At 38.7% G+C, this 14,814-nt stretch overlaps 1 protein-coding gene and 1 long non-coding RNA gene across 4 annotated transcripts; one reads left to right on the plus strand and one right to left on the minus strand.

Annotated features, from left to right (window-relative positions):
* Positions 1 to 806: 806 nt before the first annotated feature.
* Positions 807 to 3,354, plus strand: LOC127377768 (chymotrypsin-like elastase family member 2A). Its single transcript, XM_051425948.1, has 8 exons — positions 807 to 956; positions 1,209 to 1,297; positions 1,387 to 1,484; positions 1,749 to 1,871; positions 1,989 to 2,125; positions 2,347 to 2,492; positions 2,609 to 2,761; positions 3,271 to 3,354. The coding sequence occupies exons 1-8, from the start codon at positions 920 to 922 to the stop codon at positions 3,286 to 3,288; spliced, it is 801 nt and encodes a 266-aa protein (XP_051281908.1). The 5' UTR covers positions 807 to 919; the 3' UTR covers positions 3,289 to 3,354.
* On the minus strand, positions 2,924 to 6,379 carry LOC127377771 (uncharacterized). 3 transcript variants are annotated; one of them, XR_007887752.1, is made up of 5 exons: positions 6,297 to 6,341; positions 5,403 to 5,467; positions 5,158 to 5,245; positions 4,971 to 5,029; positions 2,924 to 4,866 (listed from the first exon to the last, which is right to left on the minus strand). It is a non-coding gene; the product is annotated as an uncharacterized LOC127377771 (long non-coding RNA). The 3 variants fall into 3 exon arrangements; XR_007887750.1 differs by lacking the exon at positions 5,403 to 5,467 and having other exon boundaries at positions 6,297 to 6,379; XR_007887751.1 differs by lacking the exon at positions 5,403 to 5,467 and having other exon boundaries at positions 5,158 to 5,297; positions 6,297 to 6,327.
* Positions 6,380 to 14,814: the final 8,435 nt, after the last annotated feature.

The following is a 14,814-nucleotide window of genomic DNA, read 5'->3' on the forward strand; positions in this document are numbered from 1 at the left end:
TACTGAAATCCCACTTACCTTGCATGTATCTACATAAAAAAAGGACTGTTAATAAGGTTCTTCTCCACAAACCTTTGCATCAAAGCAAAAATATTGCAACAATTGACTAAACATGTGATTTTATATACTGTAAATGTCAGCACTGGTGCAAAACAAATCTATGCCTTTCATAACCAAGTACCCATTGAGGAATACCACTAGACTACAACTCCAGAAAACATTTATTCTCCAAAACTGCTGCACATAAAATATGAACATTAATTCTACACCTTTGAAATTATATGTAATTCTATCAATTGCATCTACAAAAGAAGTGTTTATGTGTCTAAACTTCTTATTATCACTTTAAAACACTGATGTGGGATTAATTAAAATTAATTGCCTTGTTGTTTTTATTCTAATTTGCTCACTAATATTAATATATACTAGAATAATCACATTATTACATATTTTGCCGTTCTTTCAGATTGTTTTCATCCATATGCAAACATATACAGTGAGATGCAGAATTCCTGGTGCCCAGAGAAAAAAACATGTTCTGTTATGTTAAAAGCCTGTGAAGATTGTGTATATTCATATATAAAAAAGGATAGTACTTTTATTTTATTTTGACTGACCATTTTCAAATGAACATATAACCGCAGAGTGTGAACATCATCTCTTATATAAAGTTAACAGACCTGAGCAACTCGGGTCACTGTGAGACACCTGTGAGGTTCACACAGAGGTTGAGTTGGGGAGATAAGGTGTATTTAGGGATATCTGTGGTTACTTATCTCCAAGGTTGATTTATTTTTCCCACCAACTTTTCCTGGTCACTCTGGGGCAAATGTTAAGCAACAGGCTTCTTTAAACAGGTGTGTTAAAGCCCTATATAAGGAGTAGCAGGTCCCCTGAATGTCTGCTGAAGACAGTCACCATGAAGTTTGTGATCTTGGCTTTGTTTGTCGCTGGTGGTGAGTTCTCATGCTATTCCGACCAGATGATTAAAAGCGCTGCTGCACACAACTAGTCCACATTCTTTATAAGTGACGTGGTGTGGAAATTTGATATGAAGCACTGAGTTCATTGAGTTAACAGATTCACATTTTTACACTAAAATACTGCTGTGAGAATGTTTTGATATTGAAAGAATACAGTTTTTGCATATTATTGCTGGTGTTAAGGCACAGTCATAAATCACCTTATTCTGTACTGATTTTTCTTAGCCTATGGGTGTGGCTTGCCCACCTTCCCTCCCGTCGTCACCAGGGTGGTTGGTGGAGACGATGTCCGTGAGAACAGCTGGCCCTGGCAGGTATGCCACTTTAACATGCTTCTCCTTTAAATTCTCTCTTCTGTCCATTTCTTAAACATTGCTGTACTGTCGTTATTTGTCCTCCTCAGGTGTCTCTGCAGTACCAGAGTGGCAGCAACTTCTACCACACCTGCGGTGCCACCCTGATCTCCAACCAGTGGGTCCTCACTGCTGCTCACTGCATCGGGTATGGCTAAAAAGTTAAAGAAATCTGAATGCATTCTTACTTTTTTTCAATGAAATGATTCAAGAAAAGCTATTTTATAGACATCAGGATATAAATAATCGGTAATCCCTCCTTTGTTAACACTGGCAGTAGTCCTATAGTGATATAATGGTAGTAGAGGTAATTGAATTGATTATAATTAAGTGAGACATTTTAATAAAGTGTTCTTGAATAAAACCCAGATCAAAGCAACTCTGTTCCTGTGTTTTTTTTCTGGCCGAGCAGCAGTCGCACCTACAGAGTGTACCTGGGAAAACACAATCTGAAGTCCAACAATGAGCCTGGCTCCCTGGCCATCAGCCCCTCCAAGATTGTTGTTCATGAGAACTGGGACTCTTACAGAATCCGGTAGGCTCAGTCTTTTCCCTTCCTCTTGCAGAGTAGATTATATACTGTTACTGTTTTTTTTTACCCAGGCTCATCAACATCCTGTTTCTAATTGTGATATTCACATTCCTGCCCTAGTAACGACATCGCCCTGATCAAGCTGTCAACTCCTGTCACATTCTCTGATTCCATCATGGCTGCCTGTCTTCCCAACTCTGGGGACATCCTGCCTAACAATGCTCCCTGCTACGTGACTGGCTGGGGCCGTCTCTGGAGTAAGTTCTACCAACTAAAGAAAAAAGAATCTGTCAACCAAGGCTGGCAACATTAATGTCCTGCTATATCTTTAATGGAGTTCAGTTTTTTCCACTTTCCACAAACTTTTTCACCCACTTATGAATGGAAACTGGATCTAGCGGACCTAGTTTTGGAAGAGACTTGAATAAGGTGGTCTTGATTGCAGCCCTGAGTCTCAATGCACTGTTCTCTTCTAAAGCTGGAGGTCCTATTGCTGACATCCTGCAGCAGGCTCTCCTTCCTGTGGTCGACCATGCTACTTGCACCAGGTATGACTGGTGGGGCAGCCTGGTCACCAACAACATGGTCTGTGCTGGAGGAGATGGACAGCTGGCTAGCTGCAATGTGAGTCTGATTCACTGTATTTGACGAGTCTGATTAACGTATGTAATGTGTAATAAAAGTTCCTGTGAAACTAAATTCCAGCCTTACACTCAACATTTGTCTCTGTTCCCCTTTAGGGAGACTCTGGTGGTCCCCTGAACTGTCAGAACCCTGATGGCTCCTGGGACGTCCATGGTGTGGTCAGCTTCGGCTCAAGCATGGGCTGCAACTACTACAAGAAGCCCTCCGTCTTCACTAGGGTCAGCGCCTACATCTCCTGGATCAACAACGTAAGTAAAGCCAAGTCAAAAAACAGAAAGACCTGGACAGCCATTTGTTTGTGACTATTGCATGGCTTCTAATATCAGACAAATATCTGAGAAATGTTTTATTCAAAAAGGAGCATTTTTCGTCTGTTGCAAAATTCTATTATTTTCCAGAAATAATACAAATTATGAAATAGATAGATAGATACTTTATTTATCCCGAGGGAAATTCAAGTATCCAGTAGCATACAAAATACAAAACATACATTACATACATTAAACATACATTTAACAAAAATTAAAAACCCTAACCCTAAAAATAAAATAAAATAAATAAATATAAGATAAAATAAAATTAACTTATAACACAGTAGCTACAGTAAACACCACTGTAACAGTCATCTCCATTTGAATTTGAACTATTCAGTAACTCAGAACTGTATAGTGGAAATGTGATAAAGAAGCACAGATGTTCTAGTGTCCTCTAGTGGAGCATTTTAAAACACTTCACGCTTTCCTTTTTTTTTTCCCAGGTGATGGCCAGCAACTAAAATGTGGATCTTTGTGTTAGTGCTGGTTGTTGCACTTGAACATCAAATAAAGAATGTAGTGGTTAATCTAATGTCTTCTGTGTTTTCTTAATGGTATTTATGTGTTTGTTAGAAACCTTAAACAAAATACCCATCAGCTAAAGCCTACACTAAACTTTACAAGTTTTTTATTACAATTACTAAAAATCCAAGTCTTAAACTGAGTGTTCACTGTTTCATCTGAACTAGTGATTTTCAGCTATAGTCATATGTTTAGTCATGGGCCATCTCCTTAGTTAAATGCCTGTAATGCAAAAGGTCTCACTTTGGCAAATGATAAGGCTCCCTAACTGCTGTAGACACACAATTTTAGATTCCCCAGAGAACAGTTGACTGGAAGCAGAGGTTCATGCTATCTTTAATGTGTGTTACTGTGATGGCCACAAGTTACACAAATTACACCTGATTAGTAATAACCACCTTTTAAACTTCCAATAACACCTGGTGTTAACAACTTAAAGTAAACTAACAAAAATATTCTCTGGCATCATTTCAACATACAGTTATCAAGACAATGCACCCAAACATACAACTCTGCACACAGAGAAACATGATAAATTCTTCTCATCGTGTCTTCCTGTTAGTCTTTGTCACATGGCCTCCATCTCCTCTTTAACAATCACTGGAATACCGGTCTTAATGTTGGTGAGACCCGCACACAGCGTCACAATGTCATCCAGGAGATCTACCTGGCTGATGGGTATCACAGTGTTGAGTATCTGAAAGGTTTTAAAGAGAATAATCACTTGCTCCATGCGGATGTGGACTCTTGACAGCCAACAGGAACAGGAGCCGTACCAGTGTGACTTTTCTTTTGTCAAACGTGGAATTTTTAACGACGCTCCAACACTCGCCAATTCCTCCTGACAAGAAACCTCCTGTTAGCGAGAACCACATAGCCATCTTTAAGCTTCCCTAAAAAGCCAGACTCTGATGCCATTATCTTGTCAGAGGCCCTGCCACCAAATCCATCCGATGAGAAACAAACAGTCCCTGCTGGTGTTATTCCAATTAGATAAGCTACTTGATAATGTGTTGATTTTTCTGACCTGACCACGTTTCAGCTCGTGCTCGATAAGCTCTTGCTGTTTCCCTGCTTGGCCAGATTATAAAGGGTCGCAGTATAGAAGACAATAGAGGTATCCACTCCCTGATGATCTTTGAAGCAGTGAAGATAGATAGTCCAAATTTCCCAGCAATGTATCTGTTTGTGAATCCATGTTTGACCTTCATGAGAACCAAAAGCAGATGGTCTTCCCAACTCAGCTCATCCCTTAAAAAAACAGCCATTTATTTAACAGCCAAAGGAAAACTTGCAATGACAGCACTCCTGTATAAAACTGAACTTTGGAGTCTTCATCCTTAATAGAATCAAACCTAAAGTTTGGTCTCCCCAGTTGCTCCTTCAGTTGTTTGTTTTCTTCCAGTGTTGTCTTCATTTTTCGTTTCAGTGCTCCACAGCTGTTAAATAGCTGGTTGTATTGCAGGATGAGGACATCCATCTGTTTTCGTGGCACCTGGTCACATTTATCTGCAACACTTCAAAGAGAAAAAAAAGCCACAAACTTTAACAATCTGAAAACAACCAGTTATATATATACAAGCACATATAAATGATATATTTCTCTTCTAGCATTGCATACCTGTAGAAAACTCAAACAATGTGAGTTTTCCCTTCCCAACTCTTTCTGGTTCACTCTTCCTGTGAATTACACAACCAGCCTGAGATAACACTGCACGATATCAAAGTGGAATACACCAAACAAACATGGAAAACGTTCTAGTGGCTAAGAAGAACATGGTCACAGATTAAATGACAAAACCACCAACCTTGCAGTTCCCCGTGTGGTCTTCTGGACGTTGTGGTTAAATATAGAAGGTACAAAATATAGGCTGTCACAGTCCATTGATGGCTTCCCTGATATGAGAAGATTGAATGTAAAGGCCAGAAAATAATGATGTTCATAAACCTAAAATTTGTAACAGTGTGACACAAAAGAGTAGAGATGGGTCATATGATAATATATACCATGCAACTATATCAATCTGTAAAGATCTTGCAATATTGTTTATACCGTATTAGCTGTCAGAGCTCAAAATTTAGGATGTCCCGTTGTTCCGGGGACAATAAAAATAACACCTAGGACAAAAAGATACAGTGTGGAATATATATCATTTTAATTGTTAGATGTTAAAATTCAAAATATTGTGGCACTGGCACAAGGTCTACGCTACGTCAGATGAGTGTTTACACACAGAAAACCAATCATAGAGAGAGCCAGTGTTGCCAACATGGCAACTTTCTTGCTACATTTAGCAACTTTCCAGACCCTCTTGGCGACTTTATTTCTAAAAATATATCTAGCAACAAATGAAGTGGCTTATTCAGACCAAAAAGGGGAGAAATATATTCAAGTATATTATATTGTAATTAATTCCCATGCATGCTACTCAGAGTCATTGCAGTCTACAGCTCTTCTGTCAACAGTTCTGGGGTCTCTCCCTCTCCTCTTGTGTGCCGTCAGCCAATAGGTGTGGGGTGTGGTGGGGCACATTTGACCTTTTCTTTTACTCTCTCTGCACATCTCTGGATAATTGTGTTGCTTTAGCTTTTATGTAAACTGCTTGTTTGAGTTTGTAAATATTGAAATAGTTTATTTGATCTTCTCCCTCCCTTTGTATTTGTTTTTTTTTTTTTTTTTAATTTTTTTCTTCAAATAGTCAATGCAGTGAGTTTCTGATTATTTGGCTGAATAATAGGCTAAAAAAAATTAAGTCTGTATCCTCCGTAGCTGGAAGGGATGTTTCCGTCTTGGGATATTGAACATTTTCCACCCATCACTAGTTCGACTCGTTCAGTTCACAGCACAACAACTCCGTGCCATGTTGTTCTCACAATAATGTTCACAGACTGACTCAGTTTTCATTTTATTTACTTATGTATTTATATACCTTCGCGCACAACCTACCTCTTCTTCGTCTCCTTTCCCAGCGTCTTCCTCGTTGTGTTTACTGGCGGACCGTATCCAACTTTAAACATGCATACCGCCGCCTGCTGTACCGGAGTATGGAGCGTCCTGTCTCTAAATTATATAAATAATAATAGAAGTTTGCTTTCTTTATCCTTAGCCTGTGCTGTGCTCAGAAACCCTCTGAAGACCCATCCTTGCCCCCCTCTGCTCAGGGCCGGCCATAAGGGTGAGGGGAAGCACTGACAGTATCAAAAAAAAAGGAGGAAAGCTTCCTAATGCCCAGCTGCTAGGGGGGGGCTCATGGAGGACAGCAAAAAACCATTAGTTATTAAAACAACAAAACCAAACATTTTGTTTAGCCAAAGCAACATTTGTTGCTTTGGTAAAAAGTAGCCTAAAATAATGAGTAAGCTAATGTTTGAGTAAATTTGCTTGTCATGCCCGCTCCTGCACATAAACTGGGATACCAGAAAAGAAAAGAGATGAAACAGAGGGAGCTGGCAAGGGCTTTAAACCCAAATAATAATGTATTGACCAACTTTTTCAGTCAGCTCAGACACCGGCTCCAAGCCTGGCTGAAGAAGCCACTAATAGCCAGGAGGCTGTCGCTGTTCAGGAAACGCTCCTCTGTCCGACCATTAACGAGGAAGAAATGAGTCGCCATCTTGGATAACCTATTTGTTGTATGCAGTTTAGAGGTACGTTCTGTGCTCAATCAGAGTCATTTGTGTTTTTGTGACTTTACACACTCCTGTTTTCTAGGTTTCATGTCGTCGAGAAGTGTACCTGCCCTTCGGTAGGTTAGTTTGTTTAATATTCGTCCTTTAAGCAACTTTATTATCACCAAATGTTTGTAATCAATGCTTCTTTTGAAAAGCCACTCTGGGTTAAATGTTAGAACTTTGAAAAGTTGTCAAAATAACTATTACAATTCCAAGGTGCTCAAATTCCACTCCATAGCATAGTAGTCTGAGGTAAACAGGCCACCATTTAGGGGTGATATGTTAAAGAAAATCATATTTCGATTGTTCTGATAGATATTGCGATATGATTCACAATGAGTGGGAATATTAAAATCATGATGATGTGAATTTGTTTGGGTTTGTACCAAACAAACGTGTTTTCTTACATCTGGAGGATAAGATTTGTAGGACAGGGCATCTCTGCAGAACTACAGTGCTTCATTATGAAGCTGTTTTGTCACACATTTAACCTTTATCCAAAAATTTGGAGCTTCTGCGATTTGCACTTGGCTGTATTGCAATTTCGATAATACTTTGATTAATTGTGCAGCCCTAGCACCATTGCAGTGACATTTCAGCTGTCAGCCTGCTCACAACCCCCCCCTTTGTGACATTTAACTTTTTGCCTTTTTTTGTACAGCTGCAGGACATTGTTATAGTTCAAATAGTCATAAACAACCTACTGTCAACATGATGGGCATGTGTAGATAAGATGTCTACAAAATGCATCTTTAACCAGGTCTGTTAAATTTAGTTGACAATGTTAAAGCTATTATAAGAAGGATAATTCTGCATACAAGCTAACATTAGAGGTGGATTTCCCTTTTTCCAGGTCACACCAGGTCTGATTAAACATATATCTTTGGTCCATTTAACTCTGGATTGCAAAGTCAGTGTATTGTGCTCCTGCTGCAGCATTCTGACAAGATGAGGGACCAAAGCTTCATTTATTTCCTAAGTAAAATGTAGGCTGAAAATTCTGTACTGTATGTATCCATACGTAAATTGTGATGTGGCACAGCTAGAGGCTATATGCAGGTACAGCTTGTGTGCATGATGCCGCCACAGTTATAGGTAAGAGGACAAAATTAGTAGAGGGTTGTCTTTTAGGTGTTCAGCAAAAATAAAAACAAATTCTGAGGATGTCAGTGACATAATTTGTGGCATTTGGGGGAGTGAGGTATTTGAACCTGTTTTAAATGAGCACTTTGGATCCATGCATCTCCTTTCTAATTGTTCTGCTTAACAGATAACCTTTTGAGTGTATGACAGGTGGAAATACTTTGTTGTTGTGATAGTTTATGTTCAGCTGATGAGTTTAAAGGATGTAATGAGGTTACAGAGGAGAAGAGCTAGTACTTGTATCAGAGGCTTTCTATAAGATCAAACAGCCTCTTCATTGGAGTGAGCCTTGCAGTGAGTTTTTAAGAAATAAGAAAAATTAGTGCAGTCTGCTTCAGTGTCTTTAAAAAAAATTAACTTCTGTAAAAAGTCCACACTGGTTTTGAAGCAGTTCCTTTCAGTTTAAGACTTATTTTCACAGTATCTAAACAATATTTGTTGATCTAAATATTTAGCTTTAAAGGATTTTAACTTATAACAGTTTCCCTTTTGCTCATTTTTATCAAGTCCTATAGCCCACCAGTGATTGTATGTTTGAATTTGATTTAAAACATTCATAAGTAATGTACAAAATCCCAGGGCCCTTCTTTTTCTTTTATTTTCCTCTTTAAAAATGGGTTTTAAGTTTATATTCAAAGTTTTAGCACGGTCGGTCTTATGGAGTGTTTGTTTCTAGTATAATTTCCCATATAAAACTCATATCTACATGTTTTTGAATATTTATCATTGCATAAGATATGATAAACTCTAGTGAGCCCACAAAGGGAAATTAATGTGTCACAGCAGCTTAGTAAAATAACAGATGCATGGATAAGTAACTTTAACAAACAACTGGAATACTATACACATTATGCACATTTACACATTATGCACATTCAGTGTGCACCACCATGTGTATTTGATTATCTTTCCTTTGTTATTGATATAATCAAATTAGTAGGCCTGCCTTTACGTCCTGTGCTGGATCTTTTAGCAGTTTGTTTTTAAAATACAAGAGCAGACCGTTAAAACAAGTGACTGAAAATTCAAGGAGAACAAGGGTTTTTAAAATTTAGTACCGCAATGGGTGAAAGGGTACTACTCCAGACCAAAGAAAAATATTTTTAATTATGATAATTTTCTATACCCATAATGGATCACCTTCCCCTGGGAACACACGCACACACACACGCACACACACACACACACACACACACACACACACACACACACACACACACACACACACACACACACACACACACACAAAATGAACAGAAACCATTATTATAACCACTTTCCAATACAATTTTTCTATGTTACAGGTTCTTTAGTCACAACCTCAATTACTGTCCTGTCTTGTACCTGCAAAGATCTCATTTATAACCATGATGTTCCACAGTAATTATTAACAGAGAACCACGGTGCCACTATTTAGCTCCCAGGGCTCATTTGCATGTTAATTATCATTAGCAACAGAGGAAAACAAGTCATGGCAGCAACCTTAAATAAGCAACCTTATCTTTCCTCCACCATTCATATTCAGGTGACTTCCATTGTATTTTATTTTATATCACCTTGGTTGTTAACATTTTGCTCATGACCTCTATGTTAATAGAATAGATGTTGTATCTTATCAAGTGACTTAATGCTTTTGGGCAGTAATATCAGTCACATTATTAATCCATTTGCCAACAAGGCTCTGATGAGCCTCTTGAGCTATTGTTAAGACATGTGGTTGTTATATAGAGGTGTAGAGAAAATGATATAACTGCCTAATGTAAAATGACTCATATAACAATTCATTTGAAGTCATAAATTCTACCAGAAAGATGGGTCATATTGAGTTCATTGCCAATTAGTCATGATACATTTTTGGCAGCCATTAAAGGTCTGTAGATCAGGACATTGATATGTGAGTGAAGACAATATAATCTAATATGGAGTAGAAGCGCTTCTGGGTCTTAAGGGTGATCACATTCAGGTGCTCTTGAGATATTCCAGGTATACTGGGTTTATTCCATCTTTTGAAGGCTTCATTGCGTGGGTAAAATATGATCTCAGTAAAAATTTCAAACGCAAGTCCAACAATCCAACGCACACTGTAGTGTAAAATGTGACCAAGTCAGCTCTTCATCAGGGTCATTGTCAGCAGTAGAACTGTCAACTCACTTCACTCCACTTTCATCTCCAGAACCCGGTGGAGCAGGCGGATTCAAAGGTCTGGACCCAGGCAAGTACAGTACAGTATACAGGGATTTAACATGAAAAATGTATATATGACACATGAAGCATTATTTGTAATGGTCATTTAATTACTATATTCTCTTGCTTGTTTCTTGTTGCAGTTCTTGTCACAGAAAGATTTATATCATAAAACTGTCATGCATTATATGAGCTTCAGAAGCAAGGTTGTTAGTTGGTTTATTCATTTCCAGGTTACACAGTGGAAATGAATCAAGAAAGACTTCGCTGGGCAGATGCCAATGGAGTTTTGAAAGACAGGTAAAACTTTGATTTGCTTGTTGTTGACATTTAACAGGAAATTGCTTTACATATGATTTATTCTATGCAGGATATTCCTCAGTAAATATTTGTGTCTGTTTCCAAAAAATTATGAAAATCAATAATGTCGATGTGCCTGAAATGAGTCCTTTTCCTGAAAATTGACAGGAGTTCAATGGTTCATTTTTTGTCTTGTGCCACAAGATGGCGACAAATCACTGTTTTGGAGCCTTTCACACAGTGAAAAGGCTGTTAACCTTTGCATTATCCAAATAAGAGGTACTTCATAAACTGAACTGAACAGAAATCGGGCCACAATGGCACACAACACAATGATTAAACATTTATACTGTATATTGTAAACCATTTCATATTACTTAGAATTACACTACCCATGTACACCTTTTTAAAATTGTTTAATTTTTAAAATGCTCTAATTTCACCAACAACAATCATTTTATTGATGAAGAAAAGCCTCTCAGACCTCTCTTTAATAAGAATTACTTAACATTTTAAAAACTATAAGGTAAAGCTAAACCACACACATCACATGTTACAGTCATTAGCTATGTAGCAGGTGGATGGTGGAGAATATTTATTTTATAACCAAATCAGCGCCCCTAAGCTGTGGATTCATTTTGGGTAGTATTTCATAAAAGTCAGATGTTTTGATGTTAGAAATTGAGTTCTTATGTTTTACAATTTACCTCCTCGGGCAAGATTAAAAACTCTTAAATTAATCCTTGGCACTGGTTGTTTTTGTTTTTCACTGTCACTGCGGTATACTTTTATATCTATACTGTTTCATAACCTTATAGGCTCACCAAAATAACTACACAACTCCTTTTTCATTGCAATCATTTTTGATTACATAAAAATATAGCTTTAGTTTACGGAAATGCAATAATCTGCTTTGTAGTTGAACAGATTCTCTTTGACGTGGAACAGCAATGAGCTGAGCTAAGACACCAGCAGGTGTGAGGTTCCCAGTCCATGCACTGAACCCAAGAAGCAGTAATGTTGAACAAATGTAACCTTTCAGCCTCTCCTGTGCTGCGATGAGATGTTTTTGGCACTCTGTAGAATTCCTGGATGGCTCTCTCAGACTCAGCTTTGACCCTCGCCCATCTGTTCCCATGTCCAGGGTTAGAAGGCTACCGAATGCTACACATGTTGTTGGCCTCAGGGTGTGGGCAAAATGTTTTGGGTGTTAGGTGGAGGCTGTGATGAACTGTGAGGGTAGACATTTGGCCCATGTGCGGACCTTTCAAGTTCAAGCACAGTTGAACCAACTGTATATGCAGTGTATCTGATGCAGCCGTTTCATCTTTCATTCAATTCCTAGTTCAATAACATTTCTAAATAAAGTGACAACTGACATTTCAGTTCAGAAATATAGATTTATATATAGTTCAATTTATTAATATAATAAGTGTTACCCTATGCTATTTGTCAGGGGTTGCTGGCCAGGGTGGGTTTGCTGCTGGGAAATGGAGTTTAAACATAGCACAGGGTAGAAGCTGTTAAGTGGCCCCTCTCTACCAACTCTGTCAATGCATATGACCAGTGTTCAGCACCACTTCGGCTCTGTAGAACACGATATAAGTGTGCCAAGTGACAACCGCAGTGACTTCATGCCAGACATCCTCCAAGTTGCCCGTAGCCTTTCACTTTACACCCCTGGGTGTGCTAATCACCTTTTTCAAATAGGGCCATGAGATCACAATCACATTTTCTTGTTGTAAAAGACCACTGTAAATGAAAAGAGCTGCAGGTGTGATGTTGCGTTGGTGACATTAAATGTGCTTACTTGTCACCCGCTTGACTTTGTACAGTTTTCCAATAAGGATTATTGGCTGATGAGATCCCATTGTTACAATTCAGTAAGTAACAGTTCAATATTGAAGTTTTATTTGCTGCACATATGTAATTGCTTTTTTTCGTTCTCATTTAATTGTTTTTTTAAATGCACTACTCAGTGTGTCTGATCTTTATTAGTTTCAGCACTACACACATGGCATGTTGGCACGTCTGTTTTTGCTTTTATCCAATGACCTGTCTGTCACAGGCCTAGGATTTGGTAGTACCAGGTGTTGTTTTAGCATGCACTGGTGCTGTAGTGGATAGCAGACATGCAGACAGGCAGGCAGACTTTAATACCAGCACAGTGGAAATGAACAGCATTGAAAATATTAGTTTTGACTTTTAGTTGAGCTGTTTGAGAAGGGGTACAGTGGGGCAATGCACTATTAAAGTGTTACCATCTAGGGAGAAAATAGTACCTTTATCGACATGGGCTCAATGGTCTTGCTGATGTCATCATCACCCAGTGTGCGTGTGTGTACAATGAGGCAGACTCTTCCCGTGTGGGCATCAGGGGACAAAGTAGTCTTTATGCAGTGTGCCGAGCTCCAAGGCAGAAACATTGTTGAGCAGTAAAACATTCTGTAACTAAAACCACATGTTCCAGAGTGGAGGACAGACAAACACAGGCAGCCTCTACAGCTCCACATCAGGAGTGGTGCCCTATCATCAGGGGCTCAGGGGCTCCTTTTTGACTCCAATGCAACACTCTCGTTCAACATGGTGCATTTTACATGTATCAGGAAACTAAAATCGAGAACAGATTGTCCCTGACAGAAATGCTGCGGGATGATGCAGATGGGTGTTTGAGACAGTTTAAAGAAATGTGGACCTTACTTACCTTTGATACCAGCATAACATTGTACATTGGGATGTTAAACTGTATCTCCCTGCATATAGGCCCCAGCTCACAGTTACTTATACAACATGCCAAACATAACTGCCAATCAGCCATGGAATAACTAGGGGCCACCTATGAGACAAAATATTAGCAAAAGTTTATCTGAGTTTATCAGAGTTTGTGGGCAAAAGCATTTGACTTTACGGTGAAGAGGTGGGGTCAATGGCGAATTGTCAAAGGCAACAGAATTATTCAATTTACAGCAGGCCATATCAACTCTCATTCAGTGAATTTGATATTTCAGCCACTTTAAGCCAGGAGGGTGGATTCTAAATCAATTTCAATGTGTATTATATAACTCCTTCCATGCATGATATACAGTTTTGTATACCAATTCAGATCGGGGATGTAAATCCCAAGTGGCAGGAACAAGATCAAGTAGACAGAGTCTAGATAGCATTACATAATTTCCGAACATTTCTGTCAACTACAGTAAAATTGTTGATAGTAATTTTAAGCAAAAAGGAGGAAAAGCAAAACATAACAAAGGCGATTTGATCCAAAAAATCCATCCAAAACTCCCAAAACATTTTTCCAAAGCCTCTTTAGGTGGATAACTGTTACCAGAGCTACTGTGTTTGCTCAATGGTGGCTGTCTAAGTTATTGGAAAACATGTCAGTTGTGGTGTTTTCTTTCATAAAACTGATGTGCAGGCTAGGGCTGCTGATTCACTCCTGTTGTTCAGTGTTATGTTTCCATTCTTCCCCCATTCCAATAAAGTTTTACAATTCCCTCATAGAGCTCTTACCAAATGTGCACTGTGATAATTAGCAAGTTGGTAGGAGTTCATTTTCAATTGATTCCCCACCCTTCTCAGATCATTAGGTGCTCTATCTTGAAATGCTTTAAAGTACTGCTGCCTCCCTTGGAGGTCAGCCCTAATTAAAGGGACAGTGTGCCACATTAGCCATGCATGGAGTCGGAGCCGGTAACAGAATTTAGATTAGTCAGCCCCCAAGGTTAAGGCTGAACCCTTGACCCAGACCCAGTGCCCCCATTTCCCTTTTCTTTTCTAATGCTTGTTCATACCCTACGTTGCTTAGCTTAGCTGAGTGCCTTCCCACTTATACCTGAACAAGGACCAAACAATGTCTCATTTGGTTCCCTCCCTCGCTCTGTTTATGTTTCTTTCCACATCTCTCAAACCTACAGTACGTCCTCTCAGCTCAGATTAGGGAACTACTAGGCTGTAGTCAATAGAAATTACTGCACAATGTTTCTCTGTGTAGTTTTTTTTAGTATTGGTCCAGTTGCCTTTTCAGTGTTTTGTTTGTATTAGATGAAAGCCATGAGGTTATTAAGAAATTAAAAGATGGATGTTACTTACACAGCTGTGTATGCAATTTAATGGTTAATAACCAACCAATAGTTATGAATTCAGTCATATTCTATAAGACTACA

Source organism: Dicentrarchus labrax, unplaced genomic scaffold (genome assembly GCF_905237075.1).
Source record: "Dicentrarchus labrax unplaced genomic scaffold, dlabrax2021, whole genome shotgun sequence".
Taxonomy (NCBI): Eukaryota; Metazoa; Chordata; class Actinopteri; family Moronidae; genus Dicentrarchus; species Dicentrarchus labrax.